The sequence below is a fragment of the Hyaena hyaena genome, unplaced genomic scaffold, assembly GCF_003009895.1.
Source record: "Hyaena hyaena isolate Hyena2069 unplaced genomic scaffold, ASM300989v1 scaffold_229, whole genome shotgun sequence".
Classification (NCBI taxonomy): domain Eukaryota; kingdom Metazoa; phylum Chordata; class Mammalia; order Carnivora; family Hyaenidae; genus Hyaena; species Hyaena hyaena.
In genome coordinates, this window is record NW_024080861.1 from 1809749 (window position 1) to 1836898 (window position 27150).

The 27150-nt window shown below is 45.0% G+C and overlaps 1 protein-coding gene across 1 annotated transcript in view; it reads right to left on the minus strand.

Moving 5' to 3' along the window:
* Positions 1 to 9694, minus strand: part of NHSL1 (NHS like 1) — a 249925-nt gene extending 240231 nt beyond the window's left edge. Inside the window, exon 1 of the mRNA XM_039243573.1 lies at positions 9329 to 9694. Coding sequence (XP_039099504.1) covers positions 9329 to 9611 — 283 coding nt within the window. The 5' untranslated portion in view covers positions 9612 to 9694. The remainder of the gene's footprint in view (positions 1 to 9328) is intronic.
* Between the last annotated feature and the right edge of the window lie 17456 nt (positions 9695 to 27150).

Sequence of the window (27150 nt, forward strand, 5' to 3'; positions counted from 1 at the left end):
ATTGGGACTTCAGAACAGAGTTTCTTTTAGGAACAATGCTACAAATAATGGTTAAGTTTATTCCTTAATATATTTTTTAATTTCCTCTAAATGTTTATTTTTGAGAGAGAAAGAGAGAGAGAGACAGAGAGACAGAGCATGAGCAGGGGAGGGGCAGACACAGAATCTGAAGCGGACACCAGGCTCAGAGCTGTCAGCACAGAGCTGGAGCTGGGGCTCGAACCCACAGACTAGGACATCACGACCTGGGCCGAAGTCGGACGCTTAACAGACTGAGCCACCCAGGTGCCCCCTATTCCTTAATATTTATTTACACATCTGCTCATCCCCATGAAACTGTAAAGTTCCTGTCTCCTCCGGCTCTGAATGCCCATATCGCTGATCTGGCATCGTGTCCCAAAATACGTCTCCTGTACGCATGCGTATCCTGCCCGCTCCCCGGACAAGATTCCTAACACACAACATGGGCTGGTGTTTCCAAAACTTGGTTAATCAGAATCACCTGGGGGTACTTGTTAGCCAGGCGTGTTCCTGGCCTCGCCCCAGACTCGATGACTCAAAATCTCCAGAATCTCTGCGAATCTGTTTTTAAACAAGCCCCTGGTGTATCTGATGATTCAGAAAGTGTAGGAAACGCGAGATGAATGAAACAGTGCGAACATGTATGTGCTCTGCATTCCAAGGTGCCCAGGGAAAGCCCAGGTGCGGGGTGGGGAGCCGCCTGGGCAACTGAGGCAATGGAGAGCGCTCACAGCTCGGAAACCAAGCGGGAGCTGAGCGTGTGCAGCTCCTGCCCTAGGAGGAAAGAAGGGTGGAAGGGGCTCTGAGGAAGAGGACACATACACACAGGCGCCCGGACAAGGGCTCGGGTCCGCCCCCAGCTCCTGGGAAGCACACAGCAACAACAGGCCTGCACACACTGCGGTCAGGAACCACACACGCCTTCAGATCCCTGGGCAGCACGCTCCAGCTTTTAAATCAGAATGCTGTCTTTATTTTTTTTTAATATTTATATTTATTTTTGAGAGAGAGAGAGAGAGAATCCCAAGCAGCCTCCTGAGGGCAGAGCCCTCAGTGGGGTTCCATCCCAGGACCTGAGCTAAAATCCAGAGTCGCTCTCTCAACCAACTGAGCCACCCAGGCACCCCCAAATCAAAAGTGCTTTTAGGTTCATCCCCAAGGCCCGCTCGCCCCTAATTAGGGCAGCTGTGTCCATGCAGGCTCCAGGGTCGCAGCCTCCCCGGGCCAGAGGGGCTGTGGTCATAGGCGCACACGGGTGCGGTGTGCACACGGGTGCGGTGCGCACACAGATGCCAAGCCGGCCTTCTCAGCCATCTGCACAACAACAGGAAATGTTAAATACAGGTTAGTGTCGCGCCAGGAGCCGGGCCAACAGCTTAGACGTGGGTCTCAAATTTCTTGGCCATCTCCTAGTGGTTTGAGAGGTTTCAAAACAGAGGGACAAGGAAAAGGGAAAAGACCAAAAGACAGGGGCTTTCTCCCTCAGATGTGTGACAGGGATTTCGCCACATCATCTTGGGGTCAGCTTTCCTCATCTGAGTACACAGCGTCATAATTTCAAGAGAGACAGCACCGCGGAATTTCAAGAGGGACAAGCCTGCCTTGGTGCAAACCCTGGCTCCCTCGCGTAGCTGTGGACGTGGGTAAACAAATTACTTGTGCCTTAGCTGCTTCATCTGACAAACAGAAATGATAACAGTATCCACCTTCTAGAGCTGTCTACACTCGGTAGAGCCTCCCCCCACCCACCACCCCCACGGTTCCGTTTCCTCGGTTTCAGTCACTCCAGACGGTGGCCGGTGGCCGCAGTTCAGAAGCAGATGATCCTCCTTCTGACGCATCTTCAGAGGGTCAAGAGTAGCCTACCACAATGTCAGAAAAAAACATTGTATGCGTAGGGTTTGGTACCATCTGTGGTTTCAGGCCCCTACTGGGGGTCCTGGAACCTCCCGGCAGATAAGGGGAGACTCCTGTATTAAAGAGTCTGGCCTACAACAGGCACATGAAAGGATGCTCAGCGTCCCTCCTCATCAGGGAAATACAAATCAAAACCACACTGAGATACCACCTCATGCCAGTCAGAGTGGCTAAAATGAGCAAATCAGAGAACTCTAGATGCTGGCGAGGATGTGGAGAAACGGGCACCCTCCTGCACTGTTGGTGGGAAGGTAAACTGGTGCAGCCCCTCTGGAAAACAGTGTGGAGGTTCCTCAAAAAAATTTATCAACAGAACTCCCCTATGACCCAGCACTGCTAGGAATTTACCCAAGGGATACAGGAGTGCTGAGGCATAGGGGCACATGCCCCCCACTGTTCATAGCAGCACTCTCAACAATAGCCAGATCATGGAAAGAGCCTAAGTGTCCATCAGCTGACGAATGGACCAAGAAGATGTGGTTTATCTATACCATGGAATACTACATGGCAGTGAGAAAGAATGAAGTCTGGCCTTGTGTAGCAACATGGATGGAACTTAAGGGTGTTATGCTGAGCGAAATAAGTCAGGCAGAGAGGACAGATACCATATGTGTGCACGTATAGGAAGATTAGGAGGAACTTAATGGAGGACCGTGGGGGAGGAGAAGGAGGAAATAGTTGGGGAGAGGGAGGGAAGCAAACCATGAGAGACTCTTGAATGCTAAGAACAAACTGAGGGCTGATGAGGACAGGGGAGAGGGGAAGGGGGATGATACGCATGGAGGAGGGCACTTGTTGGGATGAGCACTGGGTGTTATATAGAAACCAACTTGACAATAAACTATTAAAAAAAAAAAAAGTCTGGCCTGTATCAGCTGTTGGCGTTAGCAGGCAATACAAAGTCACCAGAAAGCACAGTACCAAAAAGTGGAATTACGCCGCTACAACTGCATAGATACTGATATTAGTAATGTCATTTAAAAAAAAATTTAATGTTTATTTATTTTAGAGAGAGAGAGACAGAGTATAAGCAGGTGAGGGGCAGAGAGAGAATCTGAAGCAGGCTCCAGGCTCTGAGCTGTTAGCACAGAGCCTGACATGGGGCTCAAACTCACAAACCAGGAGACGGCGACCTGAGCCAAACTCAGATGCTCAACCAACTGAGCCACCCAGGCACCCCAGTAATGTCATTTTTTGTTTGAGGGATGCTAAATGTTTTCACAGACGTGTCATTTAATCCACGAGGAAAGGGACTGAGGCTGGGACCCCCAGGGCCTTTTCTCAGAAGAGCCCTCCCTCCATAACAGAAGCTCCCTCTCTTCTGCTACATTTGTCTAAGACGCTGCTACGGTGCTCAGTCTGAGAAGTGCCAACCACAAAGGTAACATGTGAAAGCAAGATTACCGTCAGCACCATCCTGTTGATTTTGAACTTCAAATCCTGTAGATTTAGTTTATTCCAGAGTAAAAGCCAATTTGAGGAGAAACAGAAGTAAACAACCCAAAAATATCACTAGATGCCCAGCTAGGTAGAAACCATTTTATTTTATACCTAAAACTTCATTTTTTAAAAAGACATTAAAATGATAGCCCAAGGGAAACACTGCATCATTGTTTTCTGAATTTTCTTCCAAAATATTAAAAATCTCAAATATTTCTCATTAAAAATTATTTTTATTTGCTAGTCCCAATACTAAAGCAATACACACAGAAGAAATTTTAGTATTGGTTTTTCCTCTAATATAGAGGGAAAATTAGATTATTGCTAGAATAACATTTCAACCTAAACATAGGTAGCTTTTTGAACTAGGTAATTGTATTATACCCAAGAGTCAATGAGTAAACTGATGTTTGGCTTTCATAATTAAAAAAATAAGTAACTCTCTTTGAGAAATCTGACATATGGCAAATATGTTTATAATTCTCCTTCCATAAGGATGTTAGCACTTTTTAAAGATGAGGAAGCCGTAAGCCCCTAACCCCTCAAAACATCAAGCTCTATGCTTTCTATGTGGGTCAAATATGATTAGAAAGAGTCCTTATAGTCATGAAGAGTTTATTTCAGACACACACACACACACACACACACACACACACAATGTTTAAATCCCTAATCATAAGAATTAGAGAGAGATTACTGATCAGTCATGTTTGCAAGGTCATCTGCACTACTAATATTATAAATAGTAACCCCTCAGTAGAATCACAAAATGCCCAAACTGAAAAGGCCAGTAAAGGTTATTTTAGTCAAAGTCTCTACAGATAAGGAAACTAAGGCCTGGAGGTGCTGAACAAATTAATCGGAATCTGCATTAGAAAATGGCAGCATGAAGCCAGATTCCAGCCTCCCAATTCTCAATCCAATGAGATCTGTCCATTTCAGGGCTCCTCAAAGGGCTCTAAGTACACAGTGGCCTTTGTTAAACATACTCGAAGCTCTGGCTCAGTAAGGCTTGGGAAGGATCTGGAAGTCCGAAACTTTAAGGAGAGTTCTAGACAATTCTCAGTGTCAGACAAGTATAGAAAACACTGCTTCACTTCATAGAGCCTCTTTAACCTGAGGCACAACCAGGCTGTTCAGCTAGTGTCAGTTTCTGTCAGTACCTTTAGGGGCCCTCCAGGGATGAGAGGTGGGTGGAAACCACATTCCGACACCAACACCCTCCCTAGCATGTTTCAATGAAAGCAAGTCTTAAGCCAATTTCACCAGAAATACAAACATTTTATCAGCAGGCAGGCAGGCAGATACAAAAACAACCACACTACCTGTTCTTAGAAGGGCAGTGAAGCCTCCACTCTGTGAGAATTCTGACAAGCACCTACATAAAAGGCTAATTCTGAGTAAGAAGCAAAGATATTCTGACATCAGGACAGACAACCCTCTGGTTGGGTCAAGGGACAGTTTGCCATGACGCAGGACAATGCAGCTAGTCGCCAGAGGCCATCCAGACAGTATTAGGCTATTGCACCCGCCTAACGCAGACACTACAAGCTCACATCTTATTCACGCAAAGACTGCCTGTAACAATCTTTCTGCCAGCCAACTATCTTCAACACCCATCACCTCTCCTACAAAAATTGTATACCTTCTAGCGAGACCGTCACGTCAAAGTTCAGCAGGCTGAGAAGCACCAACTCCATGGGAGCACCGTTAACATACACCAGATGTGGAAAGTGCCCACAACCGTCGTGCAATGCAACAAATCTCCCTGAACTTGGAGCGTGTCTACAGTCTCTGGGGGGGGAAAAAATCTGCTGCTTCTCTGGACCTATAAGAAAAAAGGCTGCATATCATCTTTTCTCCTATTCTGTTTTCCACAATTACATTTCATATTCACCCAGGTGAAGTGTTCATCTCCTATCCACTGTTCAGATGAAGTAAAGTTTTGGAACAGAAATCAGATATCTCAATGTCTATCTAAGGTATACCTCATACTAGTTCGAGAGCTTCCATTTCTTTGTCTGTGAAAGGACTATAATGCAACCTGGCCTTCCTACCTCACCAGATTTTTGAGTCAAATAATAAATATGAAAAATACTTTCTCGATCATAAAAGCACTACATAAGTATAGTGCTATTAATTATAAAAAGAAACAGGGTGCCTGGGTGGCTCAGTGGGTTAAGCTTCCGACTTCAGCTCAGGTCATGATCTCACAGCTTGTGAGCTCTAGCCCTGCATTGGGGTCTGTGCTGGCAGCTCAGGGTCTGGAGCCTGCTTTGGATTCTATGTCTCCCTCTCTGCTCCTCCCCTGCTCATGCTCTCATGCTGTCTGTCTGTCTCTCTCTCTCTCACTCAAAAATAAATAAATATTAAAAAGAAAGAGATCATGTGGGAGCTTAAAAGAATGAAAGGTTATGAGGCTGAGCACCTATCAATTTCTGCATAGCAAAGTTCGTTTTGATTGTTTACAGAGCCGAGAGATAACTATCCACATTTTTAGCTATTACCATTTTCTTTAAATCTTTTTCTAATGTTTATTTATTTATTTAGACAGAGTGCATGAGGGGTGGGGTGCCCACAAGTACGGGAGGGGCAGAGAGAGGGGGAAAGAGAGGGTCCCAAGCAGGCTCTGTACTGTCAGCCCAGAGCTAGCTTGATGCGGGGCTTGAAATCACGAACCGCGAGATGATAACCGGAGCTGAAACCGAGTCCAATACTGAACTGACTGAGCCACCCAGGTGCCCCTGCTATTACTGTTTTCAATAAGCACTTCTTTTGTCACCAAAATTAACAAAGTTTGCCTTTTAGAGAAAAGAACATACCAGGGCTTCAGCACAAAACCTTAAAAAGATGTAAAGTCTACTTTTTCATTTGATTTTAAAGTGATTATCTTTAATCATGTTCATGATCGTAATCTTTGTTCATGTGGATTTGCAGCCGTCAGTATTACAGTCCCTCCCGAAGGTCTCTGCAGTTTTTCCCAACAGTGAGTGCTTCGAAACCAAGTACTGGTTCCGTTCAAATATCTACGGAGCTATCGCATTCCAGGCACTGTCCTAAGCTTTGAAAAAATAAAGATGCAGCCACCCTGGACTCCAGCAGTTTGCCATCTCGCAAAGGGGAGCAGAAGTGAATACACCATTTGAGCCCATGCTGTTAACATGGTGAGAGGGAGACACCGGAGGCCCATAATGGATGCTGTGGGAGCACTCCTTCCACCCTGGGGATGTCGGGACCCCATTAGGGGGGTCTTTAAAGAAAAGCAGGAGAAAAAATAACACCGTTCTCTCCAACTCACGGCAAAAAGTTATTTTGGATAACTACCTACGAGATTTTAAGGAATGGCAAACTTGATGAGATATTTCTTAGAATCATTGCCCACAGCACCAAAATCCTGTTTCTATATTACAAAGAGAAAGTTCACGTGCTTTCGACACAGCTGCACTCATGCCTTTTATAGTGGTACAGACCCATCATGCAAGGCAACATGTATCACCTCCCCCTGCAGCTCAGGCTTCTGGTAATTGGTTAGTTCTGCTACTTACTCCTTGGGAGACTTGTGAAAAGCTTTACCTGACAAGAAGGATGAAATTACCTGTCACAGTTATCCTTCGGACTATTTGCGGAATGTATCTAAACTTTGTTCCTTTTTCCCACATGATCCTAAAAGGAAGGGATAGACGCAGTGCGGCCAGCAAGCGAGCCAGACAGGTCAGGGCTCCAGGCCTAGCTGTGCTATGGGCCCACCACATACTCACAGTGAATCCCTCACCTCGCTCAGGCTCGATTTCCTCTCTCGTTAAGTTAATGAAGTGGATGGCCCTCATAGTCAATTCCAAGTCTACAAGCCTATGTGCCCTTTCTAATGGAGTATGCTATTTGGAAGACCTGCCTAAAATGGCACCAAAATGATGTCAAAATGTAGTTTTCACTTGGGAACAAATTTGAGGCATTTTCTTAAATCCTAATAGAAACCAAGTAAAATGAATACATAGGTGTTTCATTGCTCTTTAGCAATAAAAAAAAATTAAATGTGTGAAGGTGACAAAAACTAATGTCTTTACAGATCAGCTTTCTTCTCTATATGTGGACTTATACGCTCACACGTAATTACATTCCATAAAAGCCTTCCTTCTCGGTCATAAAAAAAAAAAAAAATGATGAGCTAGGTTTTCTGGTACAAAACCAAAGCCATTTAAAGTTCAAAGAAACTTGTGAAAAGTTTTTAAAAGAGTTATTTCAGTCACTAATTAGGACAATTTCAGTTAATTTAGGACACTTGGGCAGTGTTTGGCTTTGACTATTAGCTGACTGGTGCACATGCACACAGAGAGCGAAAAGTAATGGTCAAGTGCAAAACTAAATTAGCCAAAGGAGGAGTTCTTGACCGTCGGGGAGGTTTTTCTTGTTTTTTAATTCCCACAATAGATCGGTTCACCTAGCAGTCAGATCTGCCCCAGCACATCATTCCTCACGGGTGAAATTCTCATTCACCCACACAGTCACTCCACGAAAAATAAGGCAAAGAAGCAGTGAGGCGCCCCGGAGATGATTGACATTCCACTAGGGCAGTATATCCAGATGCAGGAGGTCATTATTCACTGTAAATAGATACATTCTGTCCAACAACTTTATGAAACCACCTTGATTTTTCCCCCTCTCATTTTTGGCGGGGTAGGGGGAAAAGCTCTCCCCCAGTTGGGAACTGTCCACAACTTAAAACGATCTGCTGACAACACAATGAAAGAGACGTAAAATGTAAAGTCATCACATGCTAACTTCATAACGTGAGAAAGATGTACTGCGGCAAGCAATACTCGAATGCCTCCGGATTTAAGGTAATTAAAGTATATCCGAGTTCTTCTAGCAAGGGAAAAACTGGAAAACCAGCTATTTGAGACTGTGGATGAAGTGCCGGTAAGAGAGACACTATTTCATCCAGAGCTGCGGAAATCTAGGCTCATGTTCTCCAACACCTTCCCTCACAGCCTGCAATCCATCAACCAACTCCAATTTATTCTTTGCACTTAGGATTATGACCAAGTCCGTGTACTAAATGGGGAGAAACCACACAAACATCACCCTGAAAGTTTCTCTGCTTTGAGCCAGCAGGAAATTCCAGTTACTTCATTCACGAGGGCTAGTCAAGCTGCTGGAATGAAATGGGTGCTTGGAGAGATCACTAGTCAGGACACAGACTTGATTTTCAGGATTGGAGGAGGGCAACGATGAATGGGATTCAGTCTAAGCTCACGGTCAAGGTCCTTTGAATCACAAAGAGCTCGTGCGGTGGGAAGGCGAAATGGCATGAGCACACACACAGGCTCGCGCGCGCACGCACGCACACACACACACACCCACACACCCACACCCCTTCACTAAAAGTCTGCATACTTTGATTTGTAGGTGAGAGCGCCGGTACGCGGTAGGCAGAGAGGTGACAAGCACCCCCAGCGCTCACTGAGATCCCCCGGGGTTTTTACAGAGCCTGGCGGCCTCTCGAGAACTGTAATCATTCTATATCCATACCTATCTTGCACCCTGGCTTCTCGTATAGGCTGCCTTCCCCTGACCCTTTCCCACGACCTGGGCTCCTCCTCTGTCTACAGCGCCCCCGGGTCTCCTCTCTGCCTCCCACACAGAAGAGAAGGACCGGAGAGTGGGGCGGGCCCGCCCGATTCCCACACTCAGCGCCCACTCGGCCAAGGCGGCCAAGAACCTCCCGGAACCCGAGAGTCTGAGGGCGCCGCACCAGCCACCACCTGCGCGGCCGCCGCGTCCCGGGTCAGGCCGCGCGCACCCGAGAAGCCGACACTCGAGGGACGCAGGGGGTCTGGGGCTCCGCGCCGCGGCCCGAGAGCCGAGCGGGGACCGCCAGGGGGCGGGAGAGAGCAGCGGGGCCCGGCACCTCCCCGCCTCGTTCCCCTCCCCCGACCCGCCGGCTACTCACGGATTTTCACTCGGCGGTGGTCTAGGCGCACGGCGGCGGCGTGCAGGGCGTCGAGGCGGCGGTGCAGCGCGGCGCTGCGGCGGCCCAGCGCGGCCGCCTGGCCCTCCAGCTCGCCGAAGATGTCCCCCGCGCAGCGCGACAGGTCGGCGAGCTGCGCCAGCAGGCGGACCAGGGCGTGCGAGCTGACCTGCTCCAGCGAGCGGAAGAGCGGCGCGCCCGCGGCCCCGGCCGCCTCGGGCCGGCGCAGCCGCGCGGGCTCCACGGTCCTCTGGTGGAAGGGCATGGCGGGGCCCGGGGGGCGCGGGCGCGCGGGCCGCCCGGGGCGGGCGCAGCCCTCAGTCCACCGCCCGTCGGCGCGGGGCGCGAGTGCGCATCCAACACAAAGGAAAGTCCGGGCAGCGGCGGGGCGCCGGGGGGCAGCCCGGTGGCTCCCGCCGCGGGGAGGAGGCGAGGCGGGCGGGCAGCACGGACCGACGGGCGGAGAGGCAGAGGAGCGCGGGCAGCCGCGGGGAAGGGCTCCGGAGGGTCGGAGCCGCGGCTGCCTGGCGCCCGGCCGCGTCCTCCCGCCGCCGGGGTGCCGGGGCCGCGCGGCGAAAGGAAGTTCAAGGAGCAGCTCCCGGGCGCGGGGCGCGGCGGCCGCGGCGGCGAGTGGAGACCGGAGTCCCGCTCAAGTTTGCAGGGAGGCAGGAAAGAGCCGGCGGCTCCTTCCCTCCCTCCCGATTGGAGAGGGAGGAGGAAGCGGGGGAAGTGCCGCCGACACCGGGCGAGAGGGAGGGGAGGCGAAAGAAAGGAAAGGGGGAGGAGAAAAGGGCCGGCCCGGGGAACCACCTGCGGCTCTCGCGGCCGCCGCGCCCAGCGCCTGCGGGGAGGCGGCGGGGCTCGCCGCGGCGGCCCGGGCCGCACGGTCCGGGGGCTCCCGGGTCGCCGCCCCGCCCCCCTCCAAAGCCTCGGGGTGTTTGGGCAGAGCCCTCGCCCGCCCCCCGGGCCCGGCGCGGGCGCCGCGGAGGCGGAGGCGCGGGGGACGAAGCCTGCCCGGCTGCTCACCTGCGCTCCAGCCCGCGGCCGCCGTGAGTCAGGCGCCCCCCCCCCCGCGCGACGAACGCCCCGGGGCCTCCGAGGGCCCCCCAGCCCCACCTTGGAAGTCGGCCAAGGCTCTGGCAGCCTGTGTGGCCCTAAAGGAGAACATCGTTAAATCGCACAGTGGCCGGGCGTGGGGGTGGGGGGAGTGTCCGTAGCCGACTAGGAGTCCAAATCCCCATCGGATGAAACCTCTGAGGACCTCTTTTCTGAAGGGCTTTTCGAGGGAGTTTCTCTTAGCAAGTTGGCTCCCTCTCCTCCAGCTGGAAAGGTTCTTAGCTGGGAGTTTCTCCTCCCAAGCCTGGGGGCGGGCAGTTTGGGGAGTGGGAGAAGGGGGCCAGAACCTAGAGACCTGAATTTGGTGCCTGGAAGGTGCTTAAACTGATTGCTATTGACGGGATGATCGGGGGACCCCCCACCCCCCCCCACACACACACACACTAACTCAGACCTTACGGTTAGAAGCATTTGAAGAGACTGCATCCGAATTCCTGAAGCTAAAATCCTACTGGTCCCATCGCCATGTTTGCTCAGAAAAGGAATCTAGGTTCTTGGCTTCGGCCCCCCAAGTGGCCCAAACTGCTGTGCCATCGGGGTGCAGTTTGGGAACCGGTCTATCAAAGTTGTGCTTGCTGATCATGCTACAAAGTGGATTCTTCTCGCTGGGAGACACGAGAGATGCAAGACAAACAGGCCTGAGAGAGCATCTTGAGATAAAAAGTTAGCAAGCAGAAACGTTTTGGGGTCTTTCCCCCGTTGTACAGCAGATCATCTTTCACAATAGGAGCGAGTAACAGATAACAGTCTCATAATCGCCCACTGCGACCATCCTTGGAGTTGTTACGAGGCACAAAGGAACTATTGCTGTCAGTGAACAAATGGCTTTGCATTTATGAAGCACTGCCTAAATGACAGGTACAGTATAAAAGTGTGCTGCTTCCTCAAATATTTGTCCACTGCCTGTTGAGGCATTGGCCAGAGAGAAGGTAATGGGCAAAGCTGGCTCCATCCCTGCCATGGTGAGGCTTCCAGTCTAGTGGACCACAGTAACATTCCAAATTCATACACCATACAATTCACCTTATCTAAAGCGTACGATTCAGGAGCATGTGGGTGGTTCAGTCAGTTAAGCTTCTGACTTCGGCTCAGGTCACTATCTCCCTGTTTGTGGGTTCTCGAGCCCTAGGTCGGGCTCTGTGCTGACAGCTCAGAGCCTGGAGCCTGCTTGGGATTCTGCTTCTGGCCCTCTCTTCCCCTTCCCCACTCACACACTCTCTCTCTCAAAAACAAAATAAAAACATTAAAAAAGTTTTAAGTGTACAGTTCAGTGTTTTTTAAATATATATACATATATATACATACATACATATATATATATATATTCACAGTGTTCTGCAAACATCACCACCAAATCAAATTTTGAACAATTTAGGGGCACCAGGGTGGCTTGGCCGGGTTAAGTGGCAGATGTTGGCTCAAGTCATGATCTCTCAGTTCGTGAGTTTGAGCCCCACGTTGGGCTCTGTGCTGTCAGCGCTGAGCCCACTGTCGCTCCTCCGTCCCCCTCTCTCTACCCTCTTGCCCTCTCAAAAATAAGTAAACACTAAAAACAAAAGAACAATTTAATCACCTCCTTCCCCTCGCAAACAATTCTCTTCAGCACTCACTCATCTTTGTTTCTATGTATTTGCCTCTTCTGAACATTTCATACAAAGGAAATCATAGAATATATGCTGTGTTGTGTCTGTCTTCTGTAACCTAGCATATGTTTCAAAGCTCATCCATGTTGTATATCAAAACTTGGATTCTTTTTTGTGGATGAGGAATGTTCCCTTGTATGGATGTTTCTCATTTTGTTGATTCATTCATCCATTCATGGACATTTGGGTTTCCACCTTTTGGCCATTATGAATGAATACTGCTGCTGTGAACATTCATGTACAAGTTTTTGTGTGCATATGTTTTCAGTTCTGTTAAATATATAGCTAGGATTAGAATTGCTGCATCCTGTAATAACTACATTTACCTTTGAAGAATGGCCAGACCATTTTCCAAAGCACCTGCACCATTTTACGTTCCCCGTGCATGAGGGTTCTGCTTTCTCCAAATCCTGATGAATACTTGTCATTATCTGTCTTTTCTATAAGAGCCATCCTAACAGTTGTGAGGTGGTATCTCATTGTGGTTTTGATTTTGATTTCCCTGAGAGTTAATGATTTTGACATCTTTTCATGTGCTTTCTGGCCACTTATTGAAGAATATAATTTATGTCTAGAGAAGTGGCTACTCAGATCCTTTGCCCATTTTTAAATTGGGTTATTGTCTTTTTGTTATTAAGATGTAATGGGTCTTTATGTAGTCTAGATACATGTGGTCTATCATGCATAACGTTTACTGCTTCAATAGTCTTGTGGTTAAACATTATTCTTTATGCATTCATCATCATCCCTTGAGATTGTTTCTTAGTCTGAAAAGAAATATAGTTTAACCACATAAACTAGTATAAAAGGAGCAAGGATATGTTTGTAAGTTTGTAAACCTGGGGCAATATGAATAGAATTTTTTGATCAAATGATTTCATCCCTGCTCCAGAAGCTGAACTGAAACCGTATGTAACCAGAACGTTGAATAAATAGGATTCATGGACAGTACCCATAAGTGCAACTTAAGTTCTGTTGCCTACTGTCCTGTTAAGAATCTATTGAGGGATGATAGTTCTTTCTCTTCAAACTGAATGACAGTCCCATAACTATTTTGTTCTCTCAAGTAATAGAGAATTCTACCATTATTCTAAGAAATAAGACATGCTCTCTATTCAGTAACTAAAATTGCTTGTCCTGTTCCCCAGCAGGGACTTTCTCTGGGCAGAAGTCCGGGTACAGAGCTTGGTCCTGCTTCATCTCACCCCGCCCCGGCCAGCTTGCTAACAGTCATCTGGAGAGGGAGAAGTGGAGGGCAGGGAAGTTTTTCCTAGATCACCCCGTCGGGGCCTGGTGGATATTTGAATTTTCTGTGAACACTTTCATGGCCCCTTACTGGCAATGTCTGACCCTACTTCCGGAAATACAGGCAACGAATTCTCTTGAACTGCTTATTCTACCTCAGTCTTGGCTTTCCTTCAGTCCACTCCACACAGACTCTTGGCACTGGGGACCTATCAACCCTCTAGTGGGACCTTTTAGGCAGAATTCCTTTTAAAATGATCCCAGGCTGACCCCCTACTTTGGACTCTACATATGGTCTCTGAGATTCACACACCTTTAAAAGGTTCATGGTTGGGGCACCTGGGTGGCTCAGTCAGTTAAGCATCCGACTTTGGCTCAGGTCATGATCTCACGGTTCATGGGTTCGAGCCCCGTGTCAGGCTCTGTGCTGACAGCTCAGAGCCTGGAGCCTGTTTCAGATTCTGTGTCTCCCTCTCCTCTCTCTCTCTCTCTCTTTCTCAGAAATAAATAAAACATTTAAAAAAACATAAAAATAAAAGGTTCGTGGTTAAAAGGTAGAACAGTCACCCCCCAGGCATAGCCCTCTACTCCGCTGCCATAGAATGTAGTGACTTCCTCAGGTGGGAGTCTAGCGCCCACCCACTGTTGGTCAGCAACCTGTGCCAAGCTCTCAGAGGTCCTAAGGAACCCCTTCTCACTGGGCTTGGTATTAGATGCCAGTGTGCTTGCCCATTGTGGGGGGATGGGCCAGAGGTGAAAGCAGAGCTTCTGGTGCAGCTCTATTCAAACAAAATCTCCCAGAGCCTCCCCAATCTTCAGCCACCTCCCTCTTAGACCCTCTGTATGAATGAGAATCTAACCAGCCCTCCACCATTTACTTTGAAATGTCCACATTGTAGTCTTCATCACAACTCATTCTGGTATCCAGTATGTGTCACTTCCTGGTGCATTGGTCACAACTTACCATTTAACATCCTGTAAAAGAAGACAACGGAACAAAACATTATGCTAACTTATCCCAAGAAGAATTTAATGCCAGCTACTAAAGGGAAATGGGAAAAGAAACCAGTCAGGATGAGAAGAGGTTTGGTGTGACATGCAGTTGGAAGTGTGTGACGGGCAAGAAAAGATCTAGGGGGTGGAATCCACAAAAGAATTGGAAGCCTCGGAGGTGACAGTTAACAGTCATCAGAAGAGATGTCCCAAGAGCTAATAGGTGAGGATAAGGAGCCATGAACTGAAAGCTAAAGTCCAAGTGAGGGAAAGCCCCCAGCCAGAGGGCAAGAGAAGAAAGAAGCTTTGAAGGAAACAGAGGAGGAGGAAATCTGAGTGGTGACTCACCAATGCCAAGGGTAGAGGGGCTGAAGGGTGAAAAAGTGAGGAAGGGGTTCCTGCAACCTCCAAAAGAGCAAGTGCATTATGATAGGGAGAAAAGCCAGATTTCAGGCGTATGAATAAAGAGAATATACATGTGATAGAACTAGAACATTCACAGAGAAAACTGCTTGAAAAGAAGCTCAAAAAATGGTTAGATGAAGCAATATTATAAAAAAAAAATCCACTCACAACGGTACTTGAAAACCACACATGGCTGAAACTGCTTACTCTATTGGGCCATCCTTCCTCTTTCTGCTGACAGGACTTAACTTGTTTGCCAGTATGTCCAGCCTCTTGACATAAATCATAATTTATCTATCCCATTCTGTTTTGACAGTGATTAGTCAGGTGTGACCCAGTTCTAAGCCAATGAATTGTAAAGAGAATCAGGAGGTTTCAACAAATATTTACCTCCCTAATGAGAAGAGGAGGGGAAGAGAAACGCTCTCTCATTCTCATCTCTGGTCAGACCCCTGCCTTGCTGCGTTTGGATGCAGTCAAGTGAGAATGGGCTCCAGGAGCTGCACAAGGATCTTGAGACGAAGAGGAGGAGACCAGAAGAATCAAAGCCACCATGCAAATACTGAGCTTACTCCCACAAGGATGGCTCCATATGCACTTACCCCTGTGTTCTGGGGATCGGTAGTATTAGCATCGCCTGGGAGTTTGCAAGAAATACAGACTCTCAGGGCCCACCCCAGACCAACTGACTGACAATCTATGTTTTAACAAGTTCCCCCAGTGATTCAGATGTATTTTACAGTTTGAGAAGCACTAGCTTAAACTCCTATTGGTTGAGATTTTCTGTTACTTACCGTTGAATACATGGGGATTTATGAGGTGAGGAAGTAGTAGGTCATCAAAGGATTGGAGACTCTGGAGAGAATTAGATGAACATGGAAAGATGAGACCAAGAATTAAAGCGAAGTTGCCACATGGCCTGGGTCTCAGTAACGAGAGCAAAATTGTGTCTGGAGTGGATGTAAGAGGCAATGTGAGGAATTTCCTAGCGACTCAACAAGTGGTGAATACAGGAACAACGGAGGAGGGCTCAGGAAGTTGGAGAGCTTGGGTAAGGACTGGACCCCGTGGACACAGATCTACCCTCTGCACTCTAAAACTCCGGAACACAGCAGATGGCTGCAGATCGATGTGGTGTGAACACTGGCTAAGTGGCATGGGGCTGCGGTGGCCAAGGTAATGACAAGGGCCATCATTAAAAGGCTGACTATGGAGCAGGAAGTGGATTTAAAAATATAAGTAAATGACCTAAATACAATGGCAAAGCTTCACATACAATCTGGGGAAGGCCCCAGAAATGTTCAGTGACTGTGAAGGAGTAGGAGAAAAAATAGGCAAGAGCAGTTGGCTAGAAAGAGAGGCACCAAATTTGAAATCTCAGAGATTAAACAATGATTTATGATTATGTGAATTTAAAATAAAAACGGTCTTAATGAGAAAGGAAGGCAAACTTCATCAACCAACCAGGGGATGCGTACTTAATGTATTCTTGATAATCATCCAAAAGGTATCCAAAAAAATTAAAGTCTACCTTCAGTAGAAATAAAGTACTGTTCCCATTTGAAACGAAATGTTTTCTCAATAATTTTTCCCTATAGTATTAAGTAAATCTTACCAAATATAACTCAAACTTTAAATGATAATAGATGTAGGATTTCACCTCAGGGGCTCAGGATAAAAGCTGAAGCCAACTATATCAGTTTCCTCAGGCTGCCATAATGAATTAGCACAAACTAGGTGGCTTAAAATGACAGAAATGTACTGTCACACTGTTCCGGAAGACAGAAGTCTGAAACTAAGTCCTGTCAGCAGGACTCTGTTCCCTCTGAAACCTGTTAAGGAGAATCCTTCCTTGTCTCCTCTAGAGTCTGGTATTTGCCGACAGTCGTTGGTGTTCTTTGGCTTATGGGTGGGTGCATCATTCCAATCTCTGCCTCCATTTTCACTTGGCCATTTTCTTCCCCAAAGTCTCTGTCTCTGTATCTCTCCTCTTTTAATAACAATGCCAATCTTATTGGATTAAGGGCCTACCCACCCTACTCCAAGAAGAACTCCATGTTAACCTAGTAATATGCAAATATCCTACTTGCAAATAATGGCACACTCTGAGCTACTTGGGGAGAGGTCTTCAACATATCTTTTTAAAGGACAAACTTCAGTCAATAACACTAATCTGGTGAGACAAACTGTTTCATGCCCAAATTATTAGAGGCAAAATCTCACAATGGCACATTACTCCCAGTTGCTGGTTCCGTAACTCTGAGTCAGTAAGGCAAGTGGATGCCAAGCAAGGGTAATAAGGTAGAAACAGTGCACAAGGCTGGTGTCCTGGGCTCCAGTCACATCACTCTTATCTGGCTGTCACCGCTCTTTCTCACACTGTATATTCAGCAAGGGATTGAGCTCTACCCATGCCTCTGTTACTCTCGGTTCAAGAGTCCTTGAGAACTGAGAAAGTACGGAGCCCTGCGGCCCTAGGCTACATCTGAACGTCAAATCAAGACTAGCACTCCCAATTCACATTTTTTCATTAACATACCTGAAGAAAGAAAAGACAGAAATCCTGCTAAATCAGCTCTAAGACCAAAGTTGTAGAAGTCTGTATATTTTGTAAAGACTCCAAAAATGAGTGGAAATTAAATAAGTTCCGATAGAGCATATAGTATTTTCCAACTTTTTGATACATAGTTCAAATTTGTTATTGTATTACAAGTCTAATGGTCACTATATTGTTACTATTATCTTTACCCAGCAGGGGCGAAATGCAACAAATTATCATGGTGTCAAAAAGATACAACAGGCACTGTGGCATGTAGCATTCTGTCCAGGAGTTACTCTAGTTTAAGCGTAGGATTTGCCAAGTGATAGAAATTTCTGGCTAGCTAGTCTGGAAACTTCTAGAAACAAACAACAAAAAAATCTGCTTTTAAGAGACTGGCAGGCAAGTGGTAATTTTCCCAAAATTAAAAGTGACACTTGTCTCTGATTAGCCAGAGTTCTTCGAATACAAATCTGATTGTGTTCCTCCTCAGCTCAAAAACCTTCAAAGCTTTTTCATTATCTTTAGGATTATCTCTAAGGAGGATCATAAAGTCCAGAGAGTGCTCTCCCTATCTTTCTCCAGCCTTATTTCCTGCTGCACTATGTTTTCCTCAGTGAGAATATTCTCATCCTCTGTCTTTGTCTCTCCCTCTCCTCTCATATGCTCTTCATAGTTAATTTGACTCCCTCTTCAGATTTTTATTCAAAAGTCACTTCCTTGACAAAACCCTTCTCGCTCCCCAGCTTGCCAGCCAGATCAGGTCTCCCTATGATGGGATACTATACTTCTTCTTGAACATATTAGAGTTTGTGTTTATGTGATTTTTAAAAACTTTTTAAATGTTTTATTTATTTTTGAGAGACAGATAGAGACGGCGTGAGTAGGGGAGGGTCAGAGAGAGAGGGAGATACAGAATCTGAAACAGGCTCCAGGCTCTGAGCTGTCAGCACAGAGCCCGATGCAGGGCTCGAACCCACGGATCGTGAGATCATGACTCGAGCCAAAGTTGGACACTCAACCGACTGAGCCACCCATGCGCCCCTATTGATGTGATTTTTAAATTACTATCTCTGTTAGAGTCTGGAAAGGAAATACACCAACTGAGATCATTCGATTAAGGCAATGTAACGAAGAGACAATGCACGAAAGTGTGAGTAGAGTAACAGGGCCAACCGGGTGCCTGGGGGGCTCAGGAGGTTCAGCAACTGTCTCTTGACTTTGGCTCAGGTCATGATCTTGCAGTTCATGAGGCTGAGCCCTGCATTGGGCTCTGTGCTGACAGCACAGAGCCTGCTTGGGATTCTCTGTCTCTCAACTCTCTCTCTCTCTGCCTTTCCCCCACTCATGCTCTCACTCTCTCATTCTCTTGGCTCTCTGCACACAGGGTAGAAGGCAAGTGGGAGAATAAAGAAAAAAATCAATTAGCGTAAGTTATGCATGCAGCCACCTCTGTAACTAGTCTTGACGTCAAAGCTGATAATCACAGCTCCCTTCTTCTACCATGTTTTCTTGACTGTTGGCCATCCCTGGTTGGGGTGATCCAGACCTTTATTCCTCTAGGTTCTGAGTCCTGAGGACAACAATTCTCCATTGATGGTTTTGTGAAGCAACAACTATATTTCTTCTTAGTAAGCAGCCAATACCACTCCGTGGCAGGAAGAGCCTCAAATAATCAAGCGGGTAGTCTTAGCTTCCAATTTAATGGAACCATGGCTATGTTTTGAGCAGAAGAACAGAAGCTTTTTTCTTCCTTGTGAACAGGGGCTTCCAATGAAAATCTACCTGGCAAGGGAGACTGAGAGGTGCTGCACACGAATCAGCCTTCGTGGGCATGACAGAGAGAGAATAAATAGAAAATGACCAGCACGATGAGAAGAAATGGGAGAAGACACACACAGCTGCCGCCAGGGACCAGGGAAGGTAAAGGTCAGGAGAAGGGGCGTGCCAACTATCTTAGACGTGGAAGTGATCGAAGATGAATCCTGAATATAGCAAGTTAAAAATAAAAGCAACTATACCCCTTGGTATAGGATCCAGGCAATATCTGACAAGTAGTTAGAAATAGAGCCTGATGCTCAAGTGAGAAGAACAGGCTGGAAAATACGCTTTGGAGAGGTGGCCATAGGAGTCATTGAGTGAAGTTCAGGAGGTGGATGAGATTCAGATTCAACAAAGATTTACTGACCACCCTCCTGGAGATTTCCAGTCATCCTTCTCTTCACAACAGTGTTGCCTAATAAGTGAAACTGTCTCCACTTTTGACCTGAGAAAACAGAATCAGAAAGATTAAGCGACTTTCTCAAAATTGCATCAAGCCAAAGAGCCTGGGACTCTAGGGACTTCACCAAGGGAGAGAGAATAGATAGGGAGTTGTTTTTCTGAGCACCTCTTATGCACGAGGGATTGCACTAGTCATTTTGTTCATATTATCTCACTTCATCCTCACGCAATCTGATGTTCAGTTTTATTGTACCCATTTTACACATGAGGAAACTGAGATGCTCCGTAGAGTTAAGTACCTTGCCCAAGATCACAAAGTTAGGAAGAACAGAGTCAGAGTCTGAAGCCAGGACAGGCTCTAAAGTCTGTAACTGTTCAATTGTATCACACTACCTGGGGGCACAGAACACATTTAAATGAGAGAAGAATAAAGATCCAAGGAAGAAATAGAAAAGAATTTCTCAAGAAAGCATGAGAAAGTCTCCAAATAACCTAGTGTCTTGGTAGGCAAGGAAGGGGAGAGTTTTTCACTGGCAGAGCCCACAATGTCATGGAAAGTGCAGTGAATTCTAGCTCCCAAAGTGCTCCAAATTGGCTGTGAGACCCTACATCAATCTCTTTGCTTATCTGGGCTTTATTTCCTCATGATAAAAAGTATAGAGGCTTCTACTTTACCTACAAATTTACCTATATTCATACTCATCATTACCTCATGTCCAGACAGATGTTCTACCTGCCTGTGCTTAGAATTCCATCCCTTCCTGCATCCTCCAATACCGTGCTCCTACAATTACCTGCTTCTTTGTATCTTTGATCTCTCTCTCCATTTGCCACTTCAGCACTTAAAACATACTCAAATCTCTCTCATCAAAAGATTAAACCACTTATATTCATCCTGATTCCCTATATAATTAGCTACTACCCCCCTTCTTTCTCTTTCACGTCATAGTCGAGCTTCTAGAAAAGTCTGCATTCATAGTGTCCAGGTCCACAATCCAAGCCACCGCAATCTGCTTTCTCACCCCTCCCTCCTTTGAAATGGTTCTGCTGATGTCACTTCCTGTTTGTTTGCCCCTTGACTCTATGCCGCCTCTCACATTATTGATCATTCCCCTTTTCCCGAAACTGTTCCCAGGGTTTCTGTCATGCTCTTCCTTACTTATTCTAGATCATATTTTGCTAACTTGGGGAACCAGAGTAATGAACATACTCTTCAGAAAATGCATATACACAGAAAATACAGCTTTTATTTTCCTAAACCACCAAAGCCAACTCACAGATCCTCAAGAAGCTGAGGTACCTCAATTCATACAGGTTGCCTGAGCAACTCAACCATGCCTATGACTTCAGCTATTGCTTAATCCTAACTCTATGTACCTTTAACCAGGGTTGACAACTCAGCTCTTACCACTCACCAGCTGTGTGGCTTTGGGACAGACAGTTCACCTGTCATATCTCAGTTCCTCATCTGTAAAACAGAGATCAAAATAGAATAATCCTGATATGGATGTTGTGAGTTACAACAGGTAAAATTGTTCAGACATTGCCTAGTACCATGATTAGCAATTAATAAATGCTTGTTATATAACTAGATCTCTCTACCTTCCATCCTCCCTCCCTCCTCTAAGTCAGTTTATTCAACCAATGAAGAATATTTCAACCTGAAAGTCTCACATCAATGTCCAAAACTGAGCTCATTTACTCCTCCACCAAAGCCTGCTCTTCCTTCAGTTTCTAATACCTGGACTCATCTTTACAGCATGCCAGGGTCATGAACAGAATAGCAGCCATTTATCTATCAATTATTTTTTAAATATCTTATGTTTTAAGTAATCTCTATACCCAGTGTGGGGCCCAAACTCATGACCCCAAGATCAAGAGTCACATGCTCTACCAACTGAGCCAGCCAGGTGCCCCTATATATCAACATTTTTTTTTTCCCAAATCTGCCTCCCCAGTTATATTCCTCCATCCTGTCTATATGGAAGTTTACCAAATGTCTTACTGAAATCCCGTTGCCATCCTTTTGTTCTATAAGCAACCATCACAAGAAGTATTGAAGGACCTGTGATTCAGAGAGGGAAAATAGCTATAGAAAATTAAATGCAGCAAATAAGTAATCTTTAAAATCTCAGTCAGAGCAGTTAGATACAAATCCTTTACCATTATTCAACATATGAAGTTTACAAAGAACAACGAATGGCAAAGATAAAAAGAAAACCTGAATCAGGGGAGCCTGGGTGGCTCAGTCCCTTAGGCATCAACTCTTGGTTTTGTCTCAGGTCATGATCTCACAGTTCATGAGTTTGAGCCCCACATCGGGCTCCATGTTGAGAGTGCAGAGCCTGCTTGGGATTCTCTCTCTTCCTTTCTCTCTCCCCGCTCTCTCACTTACTCTCTCTGTCTCTTTCAAAATAAAAAAAAAAAAACTTTAAAAAGTTTTTTTTTAAAAAGAAAGAAAAACTTAATGAGAACCACTCTCTTAACCAATTTCTCCAACATCTTATTACAAAGGAATTGGAAATACCAGTATTATACTAACAGTTATGATTTTTAGCATGTTGCTTCCATATTTATACTTTGCTTAACTGTTTAGTAGTCCATATTAGGTCCTTTCCATAGTACGGATTACTCCCTGCAGAACTGTTCTTACTCAGCAGCTTTTTGAAAACTCAGCTGGCCTTCATCAACAGATAATACAAGAAACAGTTTATAAACTAATTATTTTTGTTTGCTCTGGACATTGTTTACAATAGCTTCACTTGAGAAATTCCTTTCAAATATATGTTATGAAAGTTTTGCTTCCCAGAAGTAATATTTTTTCTCTCATGGTTAATTAAAATTTTGAAAATGACCATGGTTTCCTTTTTTCACTTTGGTTTCTAAGAAATTTCAAGATAAACTTACTATTCTACTGAAGTGTCTATGCCCTTCTGGCCAGGAAATATGTCTTCTATATATCTTCAATACCACTGCCACAGTTATTAATCTTCTATTCTATTTTACATGGCCATCATTTTTTTTAAGTTTATTTATTTTTTTTTTTTTTTTTTAAATTTTTTTTAATGTTTTTTTTTTATTTATTTCTAGGAGAGATAGAGAGAGACAGCGTGAGCAGGGGAGGGTCAGAGAGAGAGGGAGTCACAGACTGAAACAGGCTCCAGGCTCTGAGCTGGCAGTCAGCACAGAGCCCGACGTGGGGCTCGAACCCACCAACCGCGAGATCATGACCCAAGCGAAAGTTGGACGCTTAACCAACTAAGCCACCCAGGCGCCCCTATTTATTTATTTTGAGAGAGAGAGAGAGTAAGCAGAGGAGCAGAGACCCCAAGTTGGACTCAATGTTACCAATTGTGAGATCATGACATGGGCCGAAACCAAGAGTCAGAAGCTTAACCAAATGAGCCACCCAGGTATCCATGGCCATGGTTTTAAAAATATTGTATTTATGTACTTTTTTACATGTGTATCTAGTGAGCTGCCTCAAATCCTTGGTTGAAAAATCTAATTTTAGATTAATTATAAATTAATTGTTTAATATGAGTGCCATCAATCCCAGTTAACCCTTCCTATTATTTTTATTTATTTTTAATTTTTTATTATTTAATTTTATTTATTTCTGAGAGAGAAACAGTGCAAGCAGGGGAGGGTCAGAGAGAGAGGGAGACACAGAATTTGAAGCAGGCTCCAGGCTCTGAGCTGTCAGCACAGAGCCACATGCAGGGCTCGAACCCACGAACTGTGAGATCATGACCTAAGCCGAAGTCGGACGCTCAACGGACTAAGCCATCCAGGCGCCCCAACCCCTCCTTTTATTTTTAATGTTCTAAGGTCACCAGTATTGTCAAGGGGCCATGCCTGAACCCAACGAGCCCACCTGGAAACTTCAGTGCCCACCCACCGTCCGGAGTGACTAGATCAAACAGTCCTGTCACACATGGGTGTGTTAAGTCATCTCATCCATACAGCAGAGCTCTCTCTTTTCCAGTGTCCATGCACCAAATATAGTTTCGTAAGATGATAAGGTGACTCAGATGAATTGATTATTCCATAATAATTTCCTTGTCCAATTTCTTTTTTTTTTAACTTTTTTAATATTTTTATTTATTTCTAGGAGAGAGAGAGAGAGATAGCGTGAGCAGGGGAGGGTCAGAGAGAGAGGGAGATACAGACTCTGAAATAGGCTCCAGGCTCTGAGCTGGCAGTCAGCACAGAGCCCGACGCGGGGCTCGAACCCACGAACCTCGAGATCATGACCTAAGCGAAAGTCGGACGCTTAACGGACTAAGCCACCCAGGCGCCCCTCTTTCTCCAATTTCTAAGTGAGGATCCTAATTCCATGCCTCTTACCTCTCATTCCCCCATCTTCTGGCCATTTAATGATTTCTTTCATCATCTTCAAAAAGAAGAAATGTACGTAAAACATGAACGAACATTAGGCTGTTAAAGCTGTGTACCTGAGACAAGAAAGAATTCCGAGTCTGAGTCCCTATAGTCAAATGGAAAATGAAAGACATTCTTTTCTTATTTCAGGAAGCTTTGAAACAAAGTTTCTTCTAGAATTATCTATAGAAATCGCCCACATTTCCTACATGGAGTAAATATCTAAATTGTCTACTTCCGGGGTGCCTGGGTGGCTCAGTCGGTTGAGCGTCCGACTTCGGCTCAGGTCATGATCTCACGGTTAGTGGGTTCGAGCCCTCCGTGGGGCTCTGTGCTGACAGCTAGCTCAGAGCCTGGAGCCTGTTTCAGATTCTATGTCTCTCTCTCTCTCTCTGACCCTCCCCTACTTGTGCGCTCTCTCTCTCTCTCTCTCTCTCTCTCTCAGAAATAAATAAAACATTGAAATAAATAAATAATCTTCTTTTTGATCATGGAGATCAAGGCATGTCAGGAAAATTGATCTTTCTCAGTTACAGAGAAGTTATTTTAAGTTTAGTCTCCTTGATTTACTCTTTTTTTCTTTTTCTTTTCCACTCCCAGTGAAACCTAATATATGTATATAACATTCTTTAAGAAAGTAATTATGTAGATACAAGGAAGATGTAATTCTCTTACTTAGCAAGTCTCCAGGAGAAAAATCTACAATGAGGGAAAAATGCTTTCAGAGATGTATTACCCTTGGCTTTAATTTTTCTCACATCTTGTGAAAGGGCTACTTGTAATTCTGCCTATGTCCAATGAAAACTGCAAAATGCTAGAATTTTTGTCTTATCATACTTCAATAAACAAACATGATAAGGGAACACTGTCAATAACAGAATAGTTCATCACCTTGTACAGGTAATTGATTATTTGTACTACTTGCCCATCCTAAGGTTTGAACCCAAACAGATTCTGAATTAATTTGGGAAACTGGAACATTCTCAGAAATTTCAGCAATAATGTATCTTAGTCACAGCTGACTTTACTGTGAAGGTAATGAAGCTGGAGCCTCAGGGCCCCTTCACTGGATTTTTCCTGAGCCCTGTTAGGGGACCTTAATGTGTCCACAGAGTCAGATAATTTTGTAAAGTTTGCAAGGTCAATTGTTTGGTATTCATTTTTATTCCCCTCAGAAAAGGACTCCAAAATTGCATAAGCTTTGTACTGCATAATGTCTGGATGTATGCCTCACCTCAATGAAAAGCATTTTAGCAGTTTATTTTTCTCCACAGTAAGACTGTAACTGCAGCAAACCAGCTCTCTTCTGTAAAATACTGTTTTAATTGCATAAGATAGAGAAAGAATGTGGGCTTATTTGGGTCATTTATATTAGGCTATTTTAAAAGTAGTATGGAAATGCAATTTGGAAAGCAGGACCTTCTTACTATTCAAATAACTCCAACTGTAATTTCAAGAATTAAGTTTTAACTTCTATTAATACTTTGGCCATAACTCATGTTTCCCAACAAACTAGGAAAACTTGGCAATAATTCAATATACAATTAAGATTTTTATAGAGAGAACCAATTATTTTTAAGTTTGTGCCCATAAAGAGTTGAAATAATATGTCTTCCCCAGCTGTCCCTATCTAAACAAAACATATTAGGGGAAAAAAAATCAACCATTAAAAATTACACATCCATTATAACCTGTGGGTAAGGAGACTAAAGTTTTCTCATATCAGAATGTTTACAACATATGAGCATCTTTCATCAAAGAGCACACTTTCTGCAGTTTAAATCCTAAACTATGCTTGCTGATCTTGGCCACAAGGAAGTTAAAGAAAAAGGTAGTTTATAAGACAGCTTTGTACCCAAAACCACCTAGATTTTTGTGAGTCATGGTCAACACCCCAAATTATACTGAGAAGCAAACAGGCAGCCAAGGGGAAATGTGGAGTACAATTCAGAACAAGTTATAATTTCATTCCTTGTAGCACGTGTCTCTTAGCCATAAAGTAGCTCAATTTCACATGATCTATGGCTCCTGATGGCTTCTAAGGGCATGTTGCAGACATCCAGCCAAATGTTCACAAAGGGCCACCTCACATAGTAGTCTCAAGGCTGTCACCCACAGCAGGTGCTCACCCCTAAATACCCGTTGGTGATATACCATGATGATTATGGCAAGCCAGTACTGAGGATCTACTGCTCAGGTGACCTTGCCAACAACTTCCACCTACATCAGCTTCTGTGTCCCTTCCACAAAGGCTCTTAGATTTAAATAGACTGATTCCATAGTCGAAATAAAAGATTCAGTGATAGATTTTTACACCTCAAGAGTGAAGAGGCTTGGTCAAAGGACAAGTGTCTCAGCTTCAGGGTAGAGAGGAAGAAGGTTAATTGTTCCAGAAAGCACCATGATATCAGTTACAACAGTGACTTTCTGCTTTAAAAGTGACTCACATTTTTTAAATGTTGATTTATTTATTTTCAGAGAAAGAGAGAGCATAAGCAGGGGAGGGGCAGAGAGAGAAAGAGAGAAAGATTCCCAAGCAGGCTCCACACTGTCAGCGCAGAGCCTGACCCGGAGCTCAACTGCATGAACAATGAGATCATGACCTGAGCCAAAACAAAGAGTTGAGCTCGTAACTGACTGAGCCACCCAGGCACCCCAAAAGTGATTGACATTTTTAAAGTACATACCATGTGCTGGGCATTATACCATTATCTATACGTGCGTGGGCTATACACACATTATCTCATTTAAATAACTACTAACAGGCCTATGAAGGAGATTTTCTTATTACTGCCATTTTACAGGTAAGGAAATAGATTTGTAGGGGTGGTGTAACAGTGAAAAGCTAGCAAATGAAGGACAAACTTTGGATTTATTAATTAACTATTTATTTACTTAAAGTATTTCCTACACCCAACGTAGGGCTTGAACTCACAACTCCAAGATTAAGAGTCGCATGCTCTTCCAACTGAGCCAGCCAGGGACCCCAAAAATTCTGGATTTAAATTCAGCCTGTCTCACTCAACAAACTTAGATTTGAAAACATCGCTAATGGGTCCCAAAGTCTGAAAAAGAATCTCTGGCAATCTGTGACAGGATTTTATTTGGGACACAGATGCTTCCATTAAGTATTGAGAAAGTTATATTCTTTTGAAAGTCTTTTAGTCCTTCTTTTCCTATCAAGGAGAAAGGCTCTGTTTCATGCCGAATTGTCAACCTCTCCCTAACCCTTGGTCCTCTGCTTTTGTAAACAATGA